This window comes from Pleurodeles waltl, chromosome 1_1 (genome assembly GCF_031143425.1).
Source record: "Pleurodeles waltl isolate 20211129_DDA chromosome 1_1, aPleWal1.hap1.20221129, whole genome shotgun sequence".
Taxonomy (NCBI): domain Eukaryota; kingdom Metazoa; phylum Chordata; class Amphibia; order Caudata; family Salamandridae; genus Pleurodeles; species Pleurodeles waltl.
The window spans coordinates 435644966-435662418 of NC_090436.1; the positions used below are offsets into that span (position 1 = coordinate 435644966).

General features: G+C 42.5%; 1 protein-coding gene across 1 annotated transcript in view; it reads left to right on the forward strand.

Moving 5' to 3' along the window:
- The window catches only part of LOC138284946 (baculoviral IAP repeat-containing protein 1-like), a 579119-nt gene that overhangs the window by 32726 nt on the left and 528940 nt on the right, over positions 1-17453 (forward strand). Inside the window, exon 2 of the mRNA XM_069224297.1 lies at positions 4757-5351. Within this exon, the coding sequence (XP_069080398.1) occupies positions 4760-5351 (592 nt within the window). The 5' untranslated portion in view covers positions 4757-4759. The remainder of the gene's footprint in view (positions 1-4756; positions 5352-17453) is intronic.

Genomic DNA, 17453 nt, shown 5'->3' on the forward strand with positions numbered 1-17453 from the left:
AAGGTCGCAGGAAGTATCTAGATTTAGAGCAAGCAGCTGTGCTGATTTCTCTGTTCATAAATTGAACCAAGTCCCCAAAACTTATAGCTTTTTACAAACTTCTAATTAACTTGCTACATATTCTTGTATGTAGTAAATCTTCTAGATGGCCTCTCCGCAGTCAACCAAAATCAACACTTGGCTTTATAGATCTTGCCAACCTCAAATTAAAGGTTTGTCAACTACAACAGAAATTGAAGCAGAAACGTTGTAGGGCAAACCACAATATGTGACTAATGGTCTTATTTAGAGTTTAGCACATGAGGGACAGCTGCCAAAAATAATTGAGGTTCTCCCCAATTGTATTTGGACCCACAGTGCCTAGAAGCCCTACATAATTGGAATGGGGAGACCAGATATCTGTTGTTTTCTGGTAGTTAGCCTGCATCTGTCAAACTCTAAATAGGGCCATTATTTTCTATTTTACAAGAAAGATATTCATTCTGCCAAAAAGTCCCATTACACCACCCAGATTTCTCAGGCTCCAAACTTGGTCAACAAACGTTTTAAAGTAATATAGAAATGAAGTCACTGTCATCAGCTATTACCTTTCTTTTTTGTAATAGATTGTTAGGATAATGGCCCATATTGACCAGGAATCCATAGAACCTTCTGTATTGCCACCATCAGAGATCCCAGAACCTACTAGTTCCGACAGGTGGCTTCAGTATAAGGAAATCTGCTCAGAGGAATTAGAAGGAGCCATTGCTTATAGCTGTATGTCAGGTTCTCCGCTGATCTCTGTCCAGCCAAAATAATGGTATTACTGTGTTATCTAGAGAATGCTGTCAGCAAGATGGAGAAGTTAGTCCAAGGCTAGTGCAGGGATAGTTTGAGGACCCTGTGAACAGAAAGCTATTGAGCTAGAAGCCATATTTAGGTTGTGAAAGACTTGCTGTTCCTAACATTAGCCAAATTAGTTGGAGATACATGAAGTGGAACGTAATGATGCAGAAGCGACATTAATAGAAAAGTGATTAGTGCCACCACCCCAGGAGATTTGAAGAATGGGGACACTAGATCATGGTAAAGATGAAAAGTGGTTTATATTACGAAGTTGACAGAAAAGGGCTGGTTTCCACTGGATAAATGTCCATTGTTGGAGTCCCATAATGAGATTGAGTGAAAGGTCACAGACAACAGCCAGTTAATATCCTAGCTCGTTAGACAGTTGATATTCCAGATGTAAACAAAATGAGAACAGAACTCCTTCAAAAGTGTCATGTGAACCTCACCGATAAGGGGCAGAGAATTGCAGAAATGCCAGAGCGATGTGACAACTAGGTAATTAAAACCTGATGAAACATCAGTGATACTCATCAAGGAAAACAAATGCTTTCTATGGAGGATAAACTTCAGGGAAGTAAGGATGAGGCACATCAGAACCCTGGGCTTCATACAAGACTTTATATGCAATATGATGAGTACAGATGGGACTGTCTAGGCCTGGTATAGTTGTGGAAGTAGACCCAGCTTCTTTATGCTTTATTCCCTAGGCTTGGACATAGAACATGACCCATTTTGTGTAGTCACATAGTATTATCACACATTTGAATCTGCAGCAAATTGAATAAAAAGGCAGTTCCAAAGGCCAATTTTAGTACATAGGAGTTCAGTTTATTGACGTTGTTGACATAATTGAGAAAGTGGGATATTGAAGTATGAATCTTGAGCATCTTTTTATGGATTTATACTATTTTTCCTAAATTTATAGTGAGCTTATGGGCCAGAAAAATGTGCCCTGTGGATTCCTGACTTAGAATGTGTTTTAAAGCACTCTTGAAGGAGAATTGTTCTGGAAATTGACATACAATCTAGGAGGAGTTAAGAGAGCCAAAAATGTAGAATGATAAAATATAGGATTAGGCAAATGGTGGTTTGGTGACTGTCATCATTTGATGGTGGGAACATGAGATCTGGCTGGGGTTTGGCTGGAGTGTTTTGCAGGGGTATGGAGGGGTGCCAGGCAGTGTATCATTCTGAAGATCAGGGTAAGGGTGGTGGGAGAGATGTTTATGTAGTGGGAAGAGAGGAGTACACAAGTCAAAAAAGTTGAAAACTTTGTCAAAGAGTAGAAGGCATACTTGGGAGACCCAGGAGCAAGAAGCTGCATAATTCCATTTTACCATTCACAACTGTATTATGGAAAATAAGAATCCGTGTTTTAAAACTAAACAGCTGATGCTGTGCAACTGTGACTGTGGTATAGACAAAGGTGTCTAGCCTCAGTTTAGAATTAAAAAGGGCTTCAAAGGTTCTTGTTGTGGGAAAGTCAGTAATGATTCCTGGCAAAAAGACGATGAGAAGGATTAAGTTGGTGGAAGAAGTGAAGCAGGGGATTTAAGATTTCAATAAATTAATCTCAAATGAGTGTGCATGCCTGCCAGGGATCAATAGCTGTAGATAGTTGAGGAGTGAAAGAAGGTGAAGAGAATACAATTATGAGGCTGTCTCCATATTGGTGGTAAGAGCAGCCAAAGAAAGATGTGATCACACTTATGGAGGGGGTGTAATTTGAGAGGGGAAAGGGACAAGGGATTGAGCATTGGAGAGCACCCACTTGTAAAGTGATTGAAATGAATAGGATAGCTCAGCCATATACTGAACATGACTGGATGCAAACAGCCACAGTTACTGTAATTCTAAAGAAGGTGAGTAAGTTGCGCCTGGATCGAGTAGTCGATAATGTGGAATGGCGTTGATAGGCCAAGGGGGTTGAGAAACAAAGATAATCTGTTGTGATGTGATGAGGTAATAAACTTATCGTCATGAATTCGAGTTGTCTGGGTGGGAAAGATCACACTGACATTTAGATGGAACGGGCCAATAGGGTTTGCAGAAGAAAGATATTCCATGAGACTTTTGAATGTAAAGGGCCTGATTCACAAAGGTAAACTTACACTGTTGTCTAAGTTTACTATTTTTTTGGTATTTACAAACTGCAAGTTTAATTTTACTAATAGCAATTTTATGACTGCGGAGACTCTGCAGTCAGGTGGGGGGGGCCTATCTTTTTATGTACGGCGTCTCAACCACGAGAGTTGGGTCTCCGCAGTCCTAAAACTACTATCAGTAAAATTAAACTCATTGCACACTCATTGGGGAGACTCTGTATATAAAAGAATCGGCCTGTCTTAGCTTTTTATGTGTGAAGTTCTTCGCCCTGACTGCGGAGTCTTGGCATTCATAAAATTACTATTAGTAAAATTAAAGTTGTAGTTTGTGAGTACCAAGCAAACAGAAGATGTGCACAAAAGTGTAAGTCTACCTTTGTGAATCAGTCCCACAATGTTTAAGAATTTTGGAGATGAATGATCGCTGAGAGATAAGGTGGGAGAAGACGTGTCTGCCGATGGTTTCTTCAAAAGAGATAGTACCACTGCAAATTTAAAACAATGCATTTATATATTAGTAAGGAGTGAACTTTTATAGAGAGAGGGTGAGATCTTACAAAAAACAACTAGATTTAACAACTTTAAAGCAAAAGGGTTCAGATTGGGAACACAGGGATTAGCAGATTAAAAAATGTAAAGGATCTTATAGGATGTATATTGGAGAGAGGCAGGGAATGGATATAAGGTAGGGCCTCAGAGGGGTTAGTGTTGGAGAGGAAAATGAGCACATTTAAGAGGGTATTATGCCAAGGCTTAGAATTTGTGCAAGGTAAGTTTGAGAGCAGTGTTTTGGGTGAGGCTGGATACATGACATGAGGTTCTGTAAATATGTAGCTTTTGCTTCATCAACAGAGGTAACAAGGATGACGATCAAAAGTCAGGTCGTCATAGTGCGAGATGTCACCTATCTGCATAGTTGGCCTGCTTATCTCTTTAAAGTCCATTTTGTCCATTTTGATTTTTCTAAACCTGGTACCACAAAAAGGACAAAACAATATTGCTGAACATTATTAAGAAATTTATAGTGAGAGGGGGTAAAGCAGGGCTTGTCACAGAGGCCAAGACTAGGGTGACATGGGACACAAAGAGCTAGTTATAATCCAGGTGAAACCATGTTAGTTATGTAAAAAAAACTGCTTGATCCGACAAACATAGTACTGTTAACAAAATACCCAGGTAGGTGGATTTGTGCTAAGGTAAAGAAAAGCAAAAGAGTTTGTTATGGATATTAGGCTATACTCATACATTCACATGATTGCATGACTGGGATTTGCAATATTTGTAAGCTACTTACACAACGTAAACTTTAGTGGAATACTGAAAGAGTACAGCCATAAAATTCAGCCTTCAGAACCCTATACTTCCTACACAATTGAATTACCATCACCTAAAGCTCTGCAAGGGATAACTGATCCACTGACATTCCTTCTCTTGAGTGTGTTGATATGGTGGATCACTGTTTTAGCAAGTCAATGTGTCTTGAACATTGATAATTATAAGAGGGAAAATTTAGGAAATGTAGGATACCTAGAAAAACATGGTGAGACTCTAAATGCCTCTATGCAAATACCACTTTCTACAGACAATATCCTGTGCTAATTTCTTAGGGCCTAGGCAAGCTTCCTATGTATAGTTTCCGTTACTAAGCCGCCACAATTTCTGTGACCACTTTTTACAGGAACCATTTTATTTTTATGCTTTAGCTCTTAAGGATAGTTGAGAATGGCAGATGTTTCAATTTAACTTTTAAGACTTTTTATACTTTAGTAATTAATCATATGAAGCATTACACAGGCAGTGACACAGCTCTTCATATTTTTCAGGTGATGGCTACCAGCACAATTTTAATTGAGGCTAAGGATCTCTCAGAAATCTCTGAGTGCTCTGAGGAGGACTTTCTTGAGCCCCCAGCTTTATCAGCATTTTTAAAAATAGATTATGCCAAACTTTGTCTTATGCAAGAAAAGGAATTTAAGAAGATTCGTAAGCAGTTACAAAGAAACCCTGCATACAACCACCAGATGAGAAGTGAATTTACCAGATTAAAGTCATTCATTTCTTGGACAGATGTCTCTGCTTGGTCGCCCCAGGAAATGGCTAGTGCTGGATTTTTTAGCACAGGCTTAAATGACAGCATTCAGTGCTTCTACTGTGGGTTAGTTCTCTGCAGACATCGTATTGGCTCGACTCCACTCAGCACCCACTTGAAAATACATCCTTCCTGTGACTTCATTCAAGGTAAAGAAGTGGGGAACATCCCAAAGTACGAGGTTCGTGTTCAGTTCCAAGAGAACAATGTGCCAGAGAGCGTGCACATATACATAGCTGTGGAGCAGAGACTGTACTCCTTCAAATGCTGGCCTTTCTATGCCAAGACCGATCCGGAAACACTTGCAAGGGCAGGTTTCTTCTTTACAGGTAAAACATATGTATGTACCTAAAATATATAACCATTGTTGGAACCACAATCCATAACTCACACAACAACCAAGCAAACAGTATCTTTCACACAAATGCAGTGCTCGTGACCTTGCCCTCGAAGTGAAATACAATTCAAAGTGTAATTTTACAGATGAGGTAACATAGCATATTATCATATTACGACAATTAATGTAGTAATAATCATTTGTTTGAGTATGTATTTGTATTTAATTACGTTATACCTTTAGGTGTTGGTACTGGTATAAATATTGTAAGGTCATATGCATGCACTGTATATGTATGTGTATATATATATATATATATATATATATATATATATATATATATATATATATATATATACACATACATATGGAGAGAGAGAGAGTTCCACTTACATATTGGTATATAATATATATATGTTGATGTGCAGCATGTAATATGCTCTTCATTACTATTATTGAGTCTGGTTTGTTGCCATGATTTGCAAGATGCGAAGCCTTGAATGAGTCACTCCCCTTCCTTAACAGTGGCAATAAATTGCATCTTGCACCCTGAGCTACTGAATATGTGCATCATTACAACCCTGGCGGTCAAAGACCGCCAGGGCTGTTTTGGCGATTGCACCGCCAGCAGGCTGGCGGTGCAATCTTGCCTATTACGACCGCAGCGGAAGCGCAGTGGTTGCGCCGTGGTTGCACCGCGGTCGTACCGCCGGGACCGTCGGTTTCCTGCCATGGTCGTCCTAGCGGTTTTAATCCCCTTCCTGTCAGCCTGTCCATGGCGGTAGGAACCGCCATGGAAAGGCTGGTGGGAAGGGGATTGCCGGGGCCCCTGAGGGCCCCTGCACTGCCCATGCACTTGGCATGGGCAGTGCAGGGGCCCCCAGGCACAGCCCCACACTGCTTTTCACAGTCTGCACAGCAGACAGTGAAAAGCGCAGCAGGTGCAGCTGCACCCTTCACACGGCCGCAACACCGCCGGCTCCATTTGGAGCCGGCTCCCATGTTGCGGCCGACATCCCCGCTGGGCCGGCGGACGGAAACTGTTTCTGCCAACCGGCCCTGTGGGGATGCCAAAATGGGCGCGGCGGTTAAACCTTGGCGGGCGGCAGTGGCCGCCCTCCAAGGTTGTAATGAGGCCCTATATGTTTAATGCCATGGCATTATTTTGTGTGCATTTGTGGTTTTTTAAAATGTTTTTGTAACAAAAACCATGATGCAGTGCGTTAAAGGTTTTCATTAAGGTAAAATGACATGGTAGAAGCCTAGTGACAATTAGCAGAGTTGTTTCCCTGTGTACAACCATTGTAATATGTAATCTGAGAGGCCTTAAACCGTGATTTCGCATGTAAATTTTGCTCTAGTGTGAGAATTTTGTGGAATTAGATTTTTGCACCGTGGTAATAAAGGTGTAAACATGCATTTATCAGTACAGCTGCTCTAAATAACGTTTCATTGGGCAACATTTTTTCACTGCTATAGCATAGCAATAAATATGTATGTCCCTAAAAAAACTGAAGTCGAAACAGAGTTAATGTTGTTTATAGCGTCTTCAACATAAAAGGGTAAGAAATCCCTTAAAGTTAAGGTGCTAGTTTCATATTGTGTTCGAATTCTACTGTACGAAGTCAATTAACTTCGCCCGTTATTACTTGGCACATTTTGAGTTTTTAGAGTGTAACCCGTTCCATGATGGTGCAATAAATTTTTTAGAAGCACACACTGTTGAGCATTGCAAAATGGTGGCTGTGTGAATGCATGAACGTTAGTGAAATCTTATACAATGGCGGTTGTGCAGGTGTATAGTGGTAGATGTGTGTCTAAACAATTTTTTGGTTTGTATGTATGATGCTTGTTGTTGGTGTATGGTTGTGGCCGTATGGCTATGATGGTGGCTGTGTTACCTTTATTTACTTTTGTGATGTCATTCAGACACATTCAGCCTCTGAATATATCTGTGCAACATACTTAGGATTGTGTGACTGTGGGGCCGATTTATATGTTGCTGGAAAGGGTACTCCGTTGCAACGGTTTTGTGTGTGCAAGATGCCATACATTTTGGCAGATAGTAAGCTGGCCTTGGCGGCACCCTCAGGCATGTTAGTGATTTACATTTTAGCACAGAGGCCACAGGCCCTAGATCTTTGATTTTGTCTGATTTAAATTGAGGTTGTTGTTGGCACAAGTTATCTTTCAACTTCGTTTAATTTGGGCATCAGAGGCGTTTTTGTCACCAGTAGAATGGAGTGATCAGCACAGAGGGACAAAGAAACCTGTGGTTTCCTGATTTTAGGTACATTTTGAGAGACTGTTGGTATGTCAGTTTACCTGTCGTCTGTATATAGATTCAATAGCATCAAAGCCAAGATGCAGCCTTGCTTTCCTCATCTGTTGGTGGTAAGCAGTTTGCTTCTAGTTCCAGTAATACCTATTTCACTTATGGATAGAGGCTATTTACTATTCCCATGGAATTGGACACTCCCATTGTTTTCAGTTGTAACCTTAGCAAATCTCCTTCAGTGAGGGCAAATGCATGGGGAAAGTCCAAGGACACACCAGAGAGAGGGGTCTGCCTCTTGAGGCAGAACGCCTTTGTGGTGGGATAAGGGGTTTGGTATTTCGTCTGTTGTAGACAGACAGATGTCTTCTAAATCTGCCCTGGCCTATATATCTGTTGTTAATTTGCTTTTGGTTGAAAACTAATGAAACAGAATTGATCCATAAATCTGCCCTGGATCAGATTTAGGATATGATAGTTTTCGGCACATGATTGCATGTGCTCCAAGATGATGTTCATAAAGTGTTTTTATTGATGTCGAAGAGGCTAAAGGGTCTGTAACTGGGATTGGATAATTTTCCTTTCTCGTGTAGCCACATTTTCAAGTTTATTTTTCAAGATTCTTGGAAGTAGGCATTGTTAGTTAAGAATGCAAAGGCTGCACCACCACCCCCTGCTGCTTCTCTGAGACAATACACTGACATTTCTGGATGTGTTTTTTTCATATTGCCCAATGCTTTGTATGTTTGCTTCGGTGTTTGATGATTTGTGTGTTGTTTCCCTTAAGCACGTATTGAAAGTCTGTTTTCGCTGGTTTTACATTTATCATCAAATCAGGGCTCAAGACATTTTTGTTTTTCACCTTTTGGTTTGCTTCAAGAACTATATCTTGGCACCCATGATGCAATATTGACTATCATTTCCTCTGGCATCTCAATGAATTTTGCAGTTTTTTGAACGTGTATTGTTGTCAAGCATCAAGTGGTTCATAGAGAATCGGTCCAGTTAAAGATCTTCAATTTGAAAGGTGTCAAGTTTGTCTATTTCGACAGATTGCCAGTAATGTCTAGTTCTGTTTCGGATTTCCTTATTTCTGCTATGCCATTGATCTCCTGTTGCACTATACATATTGAGGGAGATGTTCATAATTAGTGATTTGTGCTCACTCTCTACTCAGTACTGTATGGATGTCTTCTTTAGGTGGTAGTCGGTGATGCTTGTCCACAAAGTTATAGTTAATCATTGACAGTTTTCTAGGTGAGTTATATCTTTTTGTGGTCCTATGTGATGTCCAGATAATGGCTATACGATTGTGGTTGTATTGCCATATGGTGTTGGGTGGGTGCGGGTATGAAGGAAGGTGGGATGGTTGAAGGAATATATGATAGTTGGGGTGTTGTGTATGATGTGCTTTTTTATATTGGGTACTATGCTGCTTTTTGTTTGAAACAGTGTGTGATGTATCCAATACTATATGCTGGGTTGAGAGGTAAGGTTGATTTAGCACTGAGGGGTTGGACCAACAGGTGAAAGTCCCACCTTAATTTGGAAATGTCTCAACCTATTTTTTGTGGTGAAGCTGCTACAAACATATTTGCCATCCTCAACTCACTTTCAACTTTATTTGTTTATGAATTTATTTTGTTTAATTGTTCAAATTAAGTTTTATAAATAATATCATCAGCTTCTGTCAAAACTCTGCTGTGCTAAGTGAGCCTCATGTCCCACCCCTGGTAGTTCAGAAATCTTAAACTGAGATGTATGTGAGAGAATCATTGATTGTATTTAGACGTTTCCCTGATGATTTATCTAAGTTCTTGGAGTGACAACTTAGAGCAATGGTAAATGCTAGATGGTATGTTAGCATATAATCGTGGTGTGGATGTATAATGCTGGATGTGGATGTGAATGACGATAATTGTTTGGCTCTACAGTGGTAGGCTTATTAACGTTTGATGATGCCTGTGCAAATGTATGTGTAGACATGGCATGTTTGTGCATGTACATATGCTCATGGAAATTGGTGTATGAACATGGCTGCTTGCTTGTCTGATAAAGGGTGTGTGGGTGTACACTGTTTGGTGTGTGTACATATACTGTTGTGTGCAGGGTTATCCCCAAACATTTTGGCTACTTCCCCTTTTTTATGACCTGTTTTTGTTGGCTTTAGGACTCTGGGTACCTTACCACTGCTAACCAGTGCTAAAGTGCAAGGGCTCTTTGTCTAAATTGTACGGGTAATTGGTTTATCCATGATTGGCCTATTTGATTTACTAGCAAGTCCCTAGCAAAGTGCACAGCGTGGGTCCAGGGCCTGTAAATCAAATACTTCTAGTGGGCCTGCAGAACTGATTTTGCCACCCACGAGTAGCCCTGTAAACATGCCTCAAACGTGCCACCACAGTGTCTCTGTGTGCAGTTTTAAACTGCCATTTCGACTTGGCAAGTGCACCTACTTGCCGGGCCCAAAAATTCCCTTTTACTACATGTAAGTCACCCCTAAAGTAGGCCCAAGGCAGCCCCCTGGGCAGGGTGCAGTGTATTTAAAAAGTAGGGCATGTACTGGTGTTCTTTACATGTCCTGATAGTGAAATACTGCTACATTCGGTTTTCACTATTGAACGACCTGTCTCTCCTATACGGTAAGATGGGGATGGCCTTGAAATACCCTTTAAGTGTAAATACCCCTTTAGGAGCAGACAGAGATATGGAGTTTGGGGCCTCTGCACTCACAATTTAAAAATACATATTTTGGTGAAGTTGGTTTTTGAATTGTAGGTTTGAAAATGCCACTTTTAGAAAGTGGCCATTTTCTTGCTTAACCATTCTGTGCCTCTGTCTGTCTGTGGAATACACATCTGGGTCAGAATGACGGTTCGGCTGTTTGTACATTCACTTCAGACAGCCACACAAAGGGAGGTGAGGTGTGACCTGCATATCCTGAAGGATCTTCCTGCTCTAGAGTGGTGAGAGGAGCTGACACTTGCACCTGAATAGGGCTGTGCTTGTCCTTACACAAAGCAGTGTCTAACCCTCTGGAGTGTGTCTGGGGCCACAGCAGGAAAGGTAGGGTCTCGTGCACTACAAAGACTTCTCTTTGAATGTTTGCCTACTTCAAAGACAGAAATGGGGATAAGTACTGGACCTCTGACCCCACACAGTTAGAACACTTCTGGACTGAGGAAGAAGAGCTGGATGCTGTAGGAGAGACTGACACTCTGCCTGTTTCTTTGTTGTGCTGGCCTACTGCTTGCTGCTTCTGTTCTGGGAGTAAAAAGGACTGGACTTTGCTTTCTACATCCTGCTTTCCATGGTTCTCCATTGGCTTGAATTGAGCTTGCCTCCTCTTAATAAGTCTCGGGTACACCAAACACTTCAGCTGCCAGCACCTGGGCTCCTCTGCTGGGAGCTCTGTCCTACCAAGTGGTGCCAAATCCAATCTGGGCTCTTGAAGTAGTTTTTTGGAGCTACAAGGAGAAACTCATGCATCGTCTCACTGCGTCATTCCGGACCGATGCATCACTGCAAGAATTTGACGCATCGCTGCTGCATGCACCTGAGTGTGGACCCCGCGTGATGCAATGACTACCATTTTCTACCCAGGTCTCAACTTTCCATTGCAGCGTGTCAGAAGAACCACTGCTGCATGAGTTTCAAGTACTGGATCACTGGAGTCCATGATGCACCGCCCTGACTCCGACGCAGTGCCTTCTTCATCGCTATGAGATTGACGCATCGTGGCTTGACTTCTGACGCATCACACATCGTCCCTGGGTGCCATTTTCTTTGACACCACACCGCAGTAAGGAACCATTGCTTTGTGCTGCAAACTACGCATCACCTCCCCTGTGACAGTGAGGAACCGACGCATCTCTGGCTCTTTTGACGCATCACCTCCCCGGTGGCCCGCATCTTCATTTTTGACGCATCTCAGGTACTTTGCCTTAGTCAAGCGCTTCTTTGATTTCAAGGAACTACAATTGCATTTTATCTTCTAAAAATGAAATCTTTGCTTGTGTACGTTGGATTTTTGACATTTTGGTCTTCTTTTACTCAGATAAATATTGGCTGTTTTTCTAAACTGGTTTGGAGTAATTTTGTAGTGTTTTCACTGTGTTACTGTGTGCGCTTACAAATACCTACACATTGCCTCTGAGATAAGCCTAACTGCTCGTGCCAAGCTACCAAGGGGGTGAGCAGGGGTTATTGTAGCTGTGTGGCTCCCTTACCATGACTAGATTGTGGGTCACTACTTGGACAGGGTGCAAACCACTGCCACCTAGAGACCCCATTTCTAACAATGAGTTTACTATAAAGTCTCTGAGGGTGGAGGGAAAAGGGTAGTCATTAGAGAACTATCCTCTATCCAGGGACGTAGCTTCGGGGGGTGTTTGGGGTGTTAAACCCACAGATAAATGTATTTTTTGATTAATAGTTGGGTAGGGGGGCTTTCAGTTGGGTATGGTGCGATGTCTGTCAGATTTCATCAGGAATTTTTACATAAATAAGACAAAAATGCACTCACTCTCTCCCCTCTGTTTTGAATGTCCTCAGCAATGTTGGTTATTTCACAAAATAATGTGTTTTTTCTCTTAGTACTCCTACCAATCCGCATTCTTCTCCTTTTTCACTACTCCCTAGGCCTCCCTCATACTCCCTGGTTGTCCTATAATAGGTTTTAACATTATATGCCACCCTGATTGTTGGATAATCTGACGCTCACAACCACCCAATCTTACTGACCAAGCAACGCCCCTGTCTCTATCGTTTCCATCTTATCCAATTGTAACTTCCTCAGGGCCCTTGTTTGTGTGTGCCTTTTGACATACTCCCCTCTATCTTGTCCGGGGAACTTATTTTCTCATCTACTCCTGCTTTACCCAAGGGAAGAGGTAATGTGTTTTTTTTCAAAGGATTCTTAAAAATGAGCCCATGTGCTCTCAGTTTAGAACAGGGCACAGAGGCGGATGTCCGCGACCCATCTCTGCCTGTCTGGGGAATACCACAAGCCACGGAGTAATGGCGGACAGACACTCCAACATCGTCTTCAAGACTAAGAACAGGGTAAGTAAGCAGATGAGCGGGAAACAGCTGCATTTTGAAAGCCACAAGGAGCTGTCCCTGTGCCATGTTCCCAAACACGTATTTACGTTTCTAATACGAACAGAGAAATAATAATGCATTTTCGTAGCTACAATCGATATTTGACATATTTATTTAAACTTTCCATTCATGAAATATATTTACCCTGGCAACTAAAAGATTACAAACGCTGTAGAAGAGCAACACCTAAAAAATAATTATCTCCCACCAATACGGCTAATATTTACAAAGTTGCTCCTTGAAGCTATACATTCAAGCATAATAAATGTACTTTACGTAAGCCTTTTTTGTACTATGAGTAACAGGTTGCCTATATGGCACGGGGACCTCGACATGTTTGCGACTCTCAGTAATAAAATCCTTTAATTTTTTAGTTGTTCATGTGTATAGTAATATCTTTGACGGGCCTCATCGTAGTCATGGCGCGTTAGTTGAGGGTTCCCCAGAGGTCGCAAATAAGTAGATCGACGTTGCACTCTCTGTATCTATTTTGTCCACTGTTTAAAGACTCCTCCCAACTGTTTTCAATATCTGAAGACATATGTATACCTGCCTAGCTTTCCCCGCACTCACACTGGCTGTGAGAAGATATTTATGAATGACCTCTCTGACATGTAAGGTGAACCATTGATAAAGTGACTATAGCCAGGGAACCAATATCCGTGTTCTTTCAAATGATGGTTACACAAACATTCTGGCCATTGGATCTCTTGAAACTGCCAGCCCGGATAAAGGTCAGACGCATGTTAGTCAGAAAGTAGCCTAAAACAAAAGGCTCTCCACCGAATTTGGTGGATGTTTCTTACACCCTAAATAAAGGGCATAGAAGCCTATGCACTCTAAATAAGGCGGGCAGAACTTTCCCCATTTTTCTGGCAGATGTCTTGCATCCGGTAAGCTTTGAAAAGTTGGGGGGCCCTCTAAGGGGTGTGGACTATGTAATCAAGGATGTGGCTTAACTTGTAAACTATAAATCTCTGCTTACAATAGTGTGCCACCGGACTGGTATTTAACTGCTTCTTTTTGTTATTTCATCTACAAATACAATGCAACTAACATTACACCTAAAACAAGACAGGACTATTGGCTTTGTAAATGGTTGTTAGTTGCAAAAGATAAACAAAGTAACAACAATGGCATTGTTGTACATCATTTTAAAAATGCTTCAGTTTTAAATGGATAATACTGTGAAAGAACTATAACGAGTCTGAAATGACATCAAAGGCATGGCTGGGTGGTTCTGCTGCATAGTTAAGATTTTTTTTTCTGTGAGTATGAGTGTGTTTTGCTTTCACTAATGACTGAGCTGCCAAAAATCTCTGGAATGCACTTCTTAGTTTAAAGAAGACATTTATTATTACTTCACCACGAGGTTCCTGAGAGAGGAGATTAGTAGGTTGGAGGCACACGTTTAAAAATAGTCACAGCAATGAAAGGAAAATATATCAAAGTGATTCTCAACTGCAATGTGCACAGCAAATATATGTGATTATATTATAGCATAACTGCACAGCAAAGAATGAAATCAAAATTCATCACCATAGGGCCTATCACCGCTCTTCATCTTTCTCATGCCAGCAAGCTGATGACCCCTGTTCAACTGCGAGAAAGAGTTTTTCCACCCTCACGGGAGATCAGGCAGTTGACCTCCACTCCTGACTGAAGTCTCAGAAAATTCCCTTGTGGCTGCCCAGGGACACCTTTTATAGAATAAATAATAATGGAAAAAGCCTTCTAAAAGGCCTTCCCTCTCAGATGTGAATTATTAAAAAATGCTGGCTTGTTTAGGTAAACCTTGACAGGAATGTGTTGAAAGCTGGCCACCTTTTCGAGACACGCCTTTCAAGGTCAATCCGTTTTCTGCAGTAAAGAAAAACACAAAATATGCGCTTCCTTATCATGCTATCGTGTTTGGTAGGAGAAAATATGAAAAACACAAGCTTAGTTTACCATGTGGAAAAACACAGCTCATCTGCAATGTCTCAACTGCAATGTCTAACGCCACGATAAAGCCAATAGGCAGCTAAGCTGAATACAAAATGTAATGTGCTACTGGTGAACATTGAACAACTAATATGCACAGTGGTGAAACACAAAGTCAGTGGTCAAACATACGTATTTTCACTACAGAGGGCAAAAATGGAGAGTCCGTTAGGGACCCGTCTTAGCATCTGCTTTTTAGAACTGCCATTGCTGAGTACCGGCAGGACCCGGCCCGCTAAAGCCTTGGACGTACCCCGTATGTTATTATGGGCTGGCCGGTGGCTAGAGTCTGAATGAGATAGCGGAGGAACTATCAGCCCATAAATAGGAATTGTAGGTCTGTTGATGCGCCTGCTACTAAAGATAACAGAAAGGCTAGTGCAGTATGGCCAAGGGAAAAGAACACAGTACAAAGGTACAGAAGGAGCAATACTATTGTTAAACCTACGTTTTGGTATCATTTGATTCGCAATAGGGGCACGTGGCACACCCCAAACTACTTCAGAGTGTATGTATATACAAATTAAACCTGGTGGCCAAACGTCCCTATATGTATGTGTATTATGTGTGATTTTGTTTTGAAAAAATAGCCAAACGGGCAGGAAAAGGCATGTCAAAGGACAGATCTAAAAAAACACGAAGGGAAATTCAGAAAATAACATGTCGATTCCCACAGAAGATTCCTGCATGGTATTATACTGACACAGGGCCGGCTCTAGGCCGGTGCAACCGGTGCCACCGCACCGGGTGCAGACTTCTGGTGGAGGCGCCGTGTTTGCAAGTGTATTAAGAGTTTAAAAGCACCTGCTTCCGCATTCCTTGCCTCCCGATAACAAAAAAAATGTTGAGATAACTCCATGATTATTCTTCCTGGAGAGAGATCGGAGTTCTGTCTAGTGGAATTTTTGACTCATCGTAAGGTAACATAGAGGGTTACTTATGTCTGCTGCAAAGAATGTGTACGATGCCGATCACAAAGCGCACATAATGTAACAAGCATTTGGAATGCAATGGGTCTCACATTTGCTCGAGTTAACGCTGTTAGCGTGGTAAACTCCTAACCTGGCTTTTCTTACCACATAAATTGAAAATGAAAAGTAAAACAGTTTCACATAAGTGAGCTGATGGCCGTCATGAGCGTGGAGACACACAAAAGGAAAAAGAAGTTTGCTTGTTGTCAAACGTATCGGCAAAAGTGCAATTAGTCCAATTGTCCAAGGCGGTAACCAAACCGCCCCAAGGAGGGACAAACGTAAATCATTTACCAATTATAACAAAGTATTTTTGAAGGGTAAGCCCAAGAATGAGCGATAGTGATTGTAGGGTCGCGCAGTGAATAAAGACGTGGACTCTACGTTGGCAAAAGAATGCTCTTTATTCAACACGGTTTCAAAGCAACTCCCTTCCCGCTGTTTTTCCCTTCCTTATAATACATCCCTGTTGTCACTCCGGGCTCGCTCACTGGGGCGCAGTACCACAGGGGGGATACCTGTAAATCCCCTGACTTAACACGGAGGAGTGAGCTTGCCCACTCTTACGTAAACACTACATTCCTCCCCAACGGGGGAAACAAAACAAAACCAAAAGAGAGAGAACAACCCTAACACAAAAACTGTAGACCATCGTGGCACAGGGGCACTCAGAGAGGTGTTGGAAAGGGCAGTGGTGCCAGCGTGTCTCGGGTGTCAGGATCAGTTAAGTGCAAAGTCTGCATATTGCCGGGAGGGGTTTGGGTTGTACCTCAGATGATACCGCTCGCTCCCGGATCGCCTGGACGTTGACACCTGGCCTGGCCCCACGCCAGGCACCTCGGCTCTCGCAGAGGAGTCCCTGGTCTGTGCTGGTGTCGGTAGAGACACCCGCTCCTGTTGGCTTATTGTATGTACTTTGGTGGTGGAGCTATCTCAGTCATCTGCACCAGCCATGATGGCACCATCGTGCATACAGTTCCGGGGAGGCATTTGAACTCTGCAACGTTGCGGATTACAGTCTCCAAACCACGGCTGGCTGTCACCATGGTACCCTTCACTGTGGTCACTGTCCATGGTTGCGCTTCAAAAGGCAAACAGAACTTGCCTCCCGGGTGGCGGTCCTTAACCAGGACGGCATCCCCCACTTGGACTTGAGCTGCTTGGGTCCTCCGCCTCCGGGATGCATAGGCATTAGTGTGAGTTCTCCTTTCTGTAGACTGACTCTGAAAGCGGCGGCTGCGCTGCCCATGATGGGTGGTGTGGAATGGTGTCTGTCACTGTTCCCCCAAAACAGAGTTGGCTTGGGGTCACACCGATGGTAGCATGAGTGGTGACCCGGTACTCCCGGAGGAAGGCGTAGATAGCACTCTCAATGTTTCTGGACTCTGCCGCAGCAATGCAAATCACTTTGTTCAGCGTTTTAACGAAATGTTCTACCTCACCGTTTGCCTGCGGCCATCGGGGCGTGATCCGGCGATGCTTCGTGTTGGGGGAGGTCAGAAAATCGGCCCACTCCCGGTAGTTGAATGGGGCCCATTATCCGTGCGGATTTCTCCAAAAGAGGCAGTGGGTCGCCATTAGTTTCTCCACTTTCGGGATGACCATGGATGCGGATGTGGACTGCACCAGTTCTACCTCAGGGTGCCGTGAGTAGTCATCTACCACCACTATCATGTATGAGCCATCAGGCAGGCTCCCGAAGTTGGCACTAACCATTTGCCATGGGGATGATGGGCCTTCTTATGTGATGACTGGCGCTGGG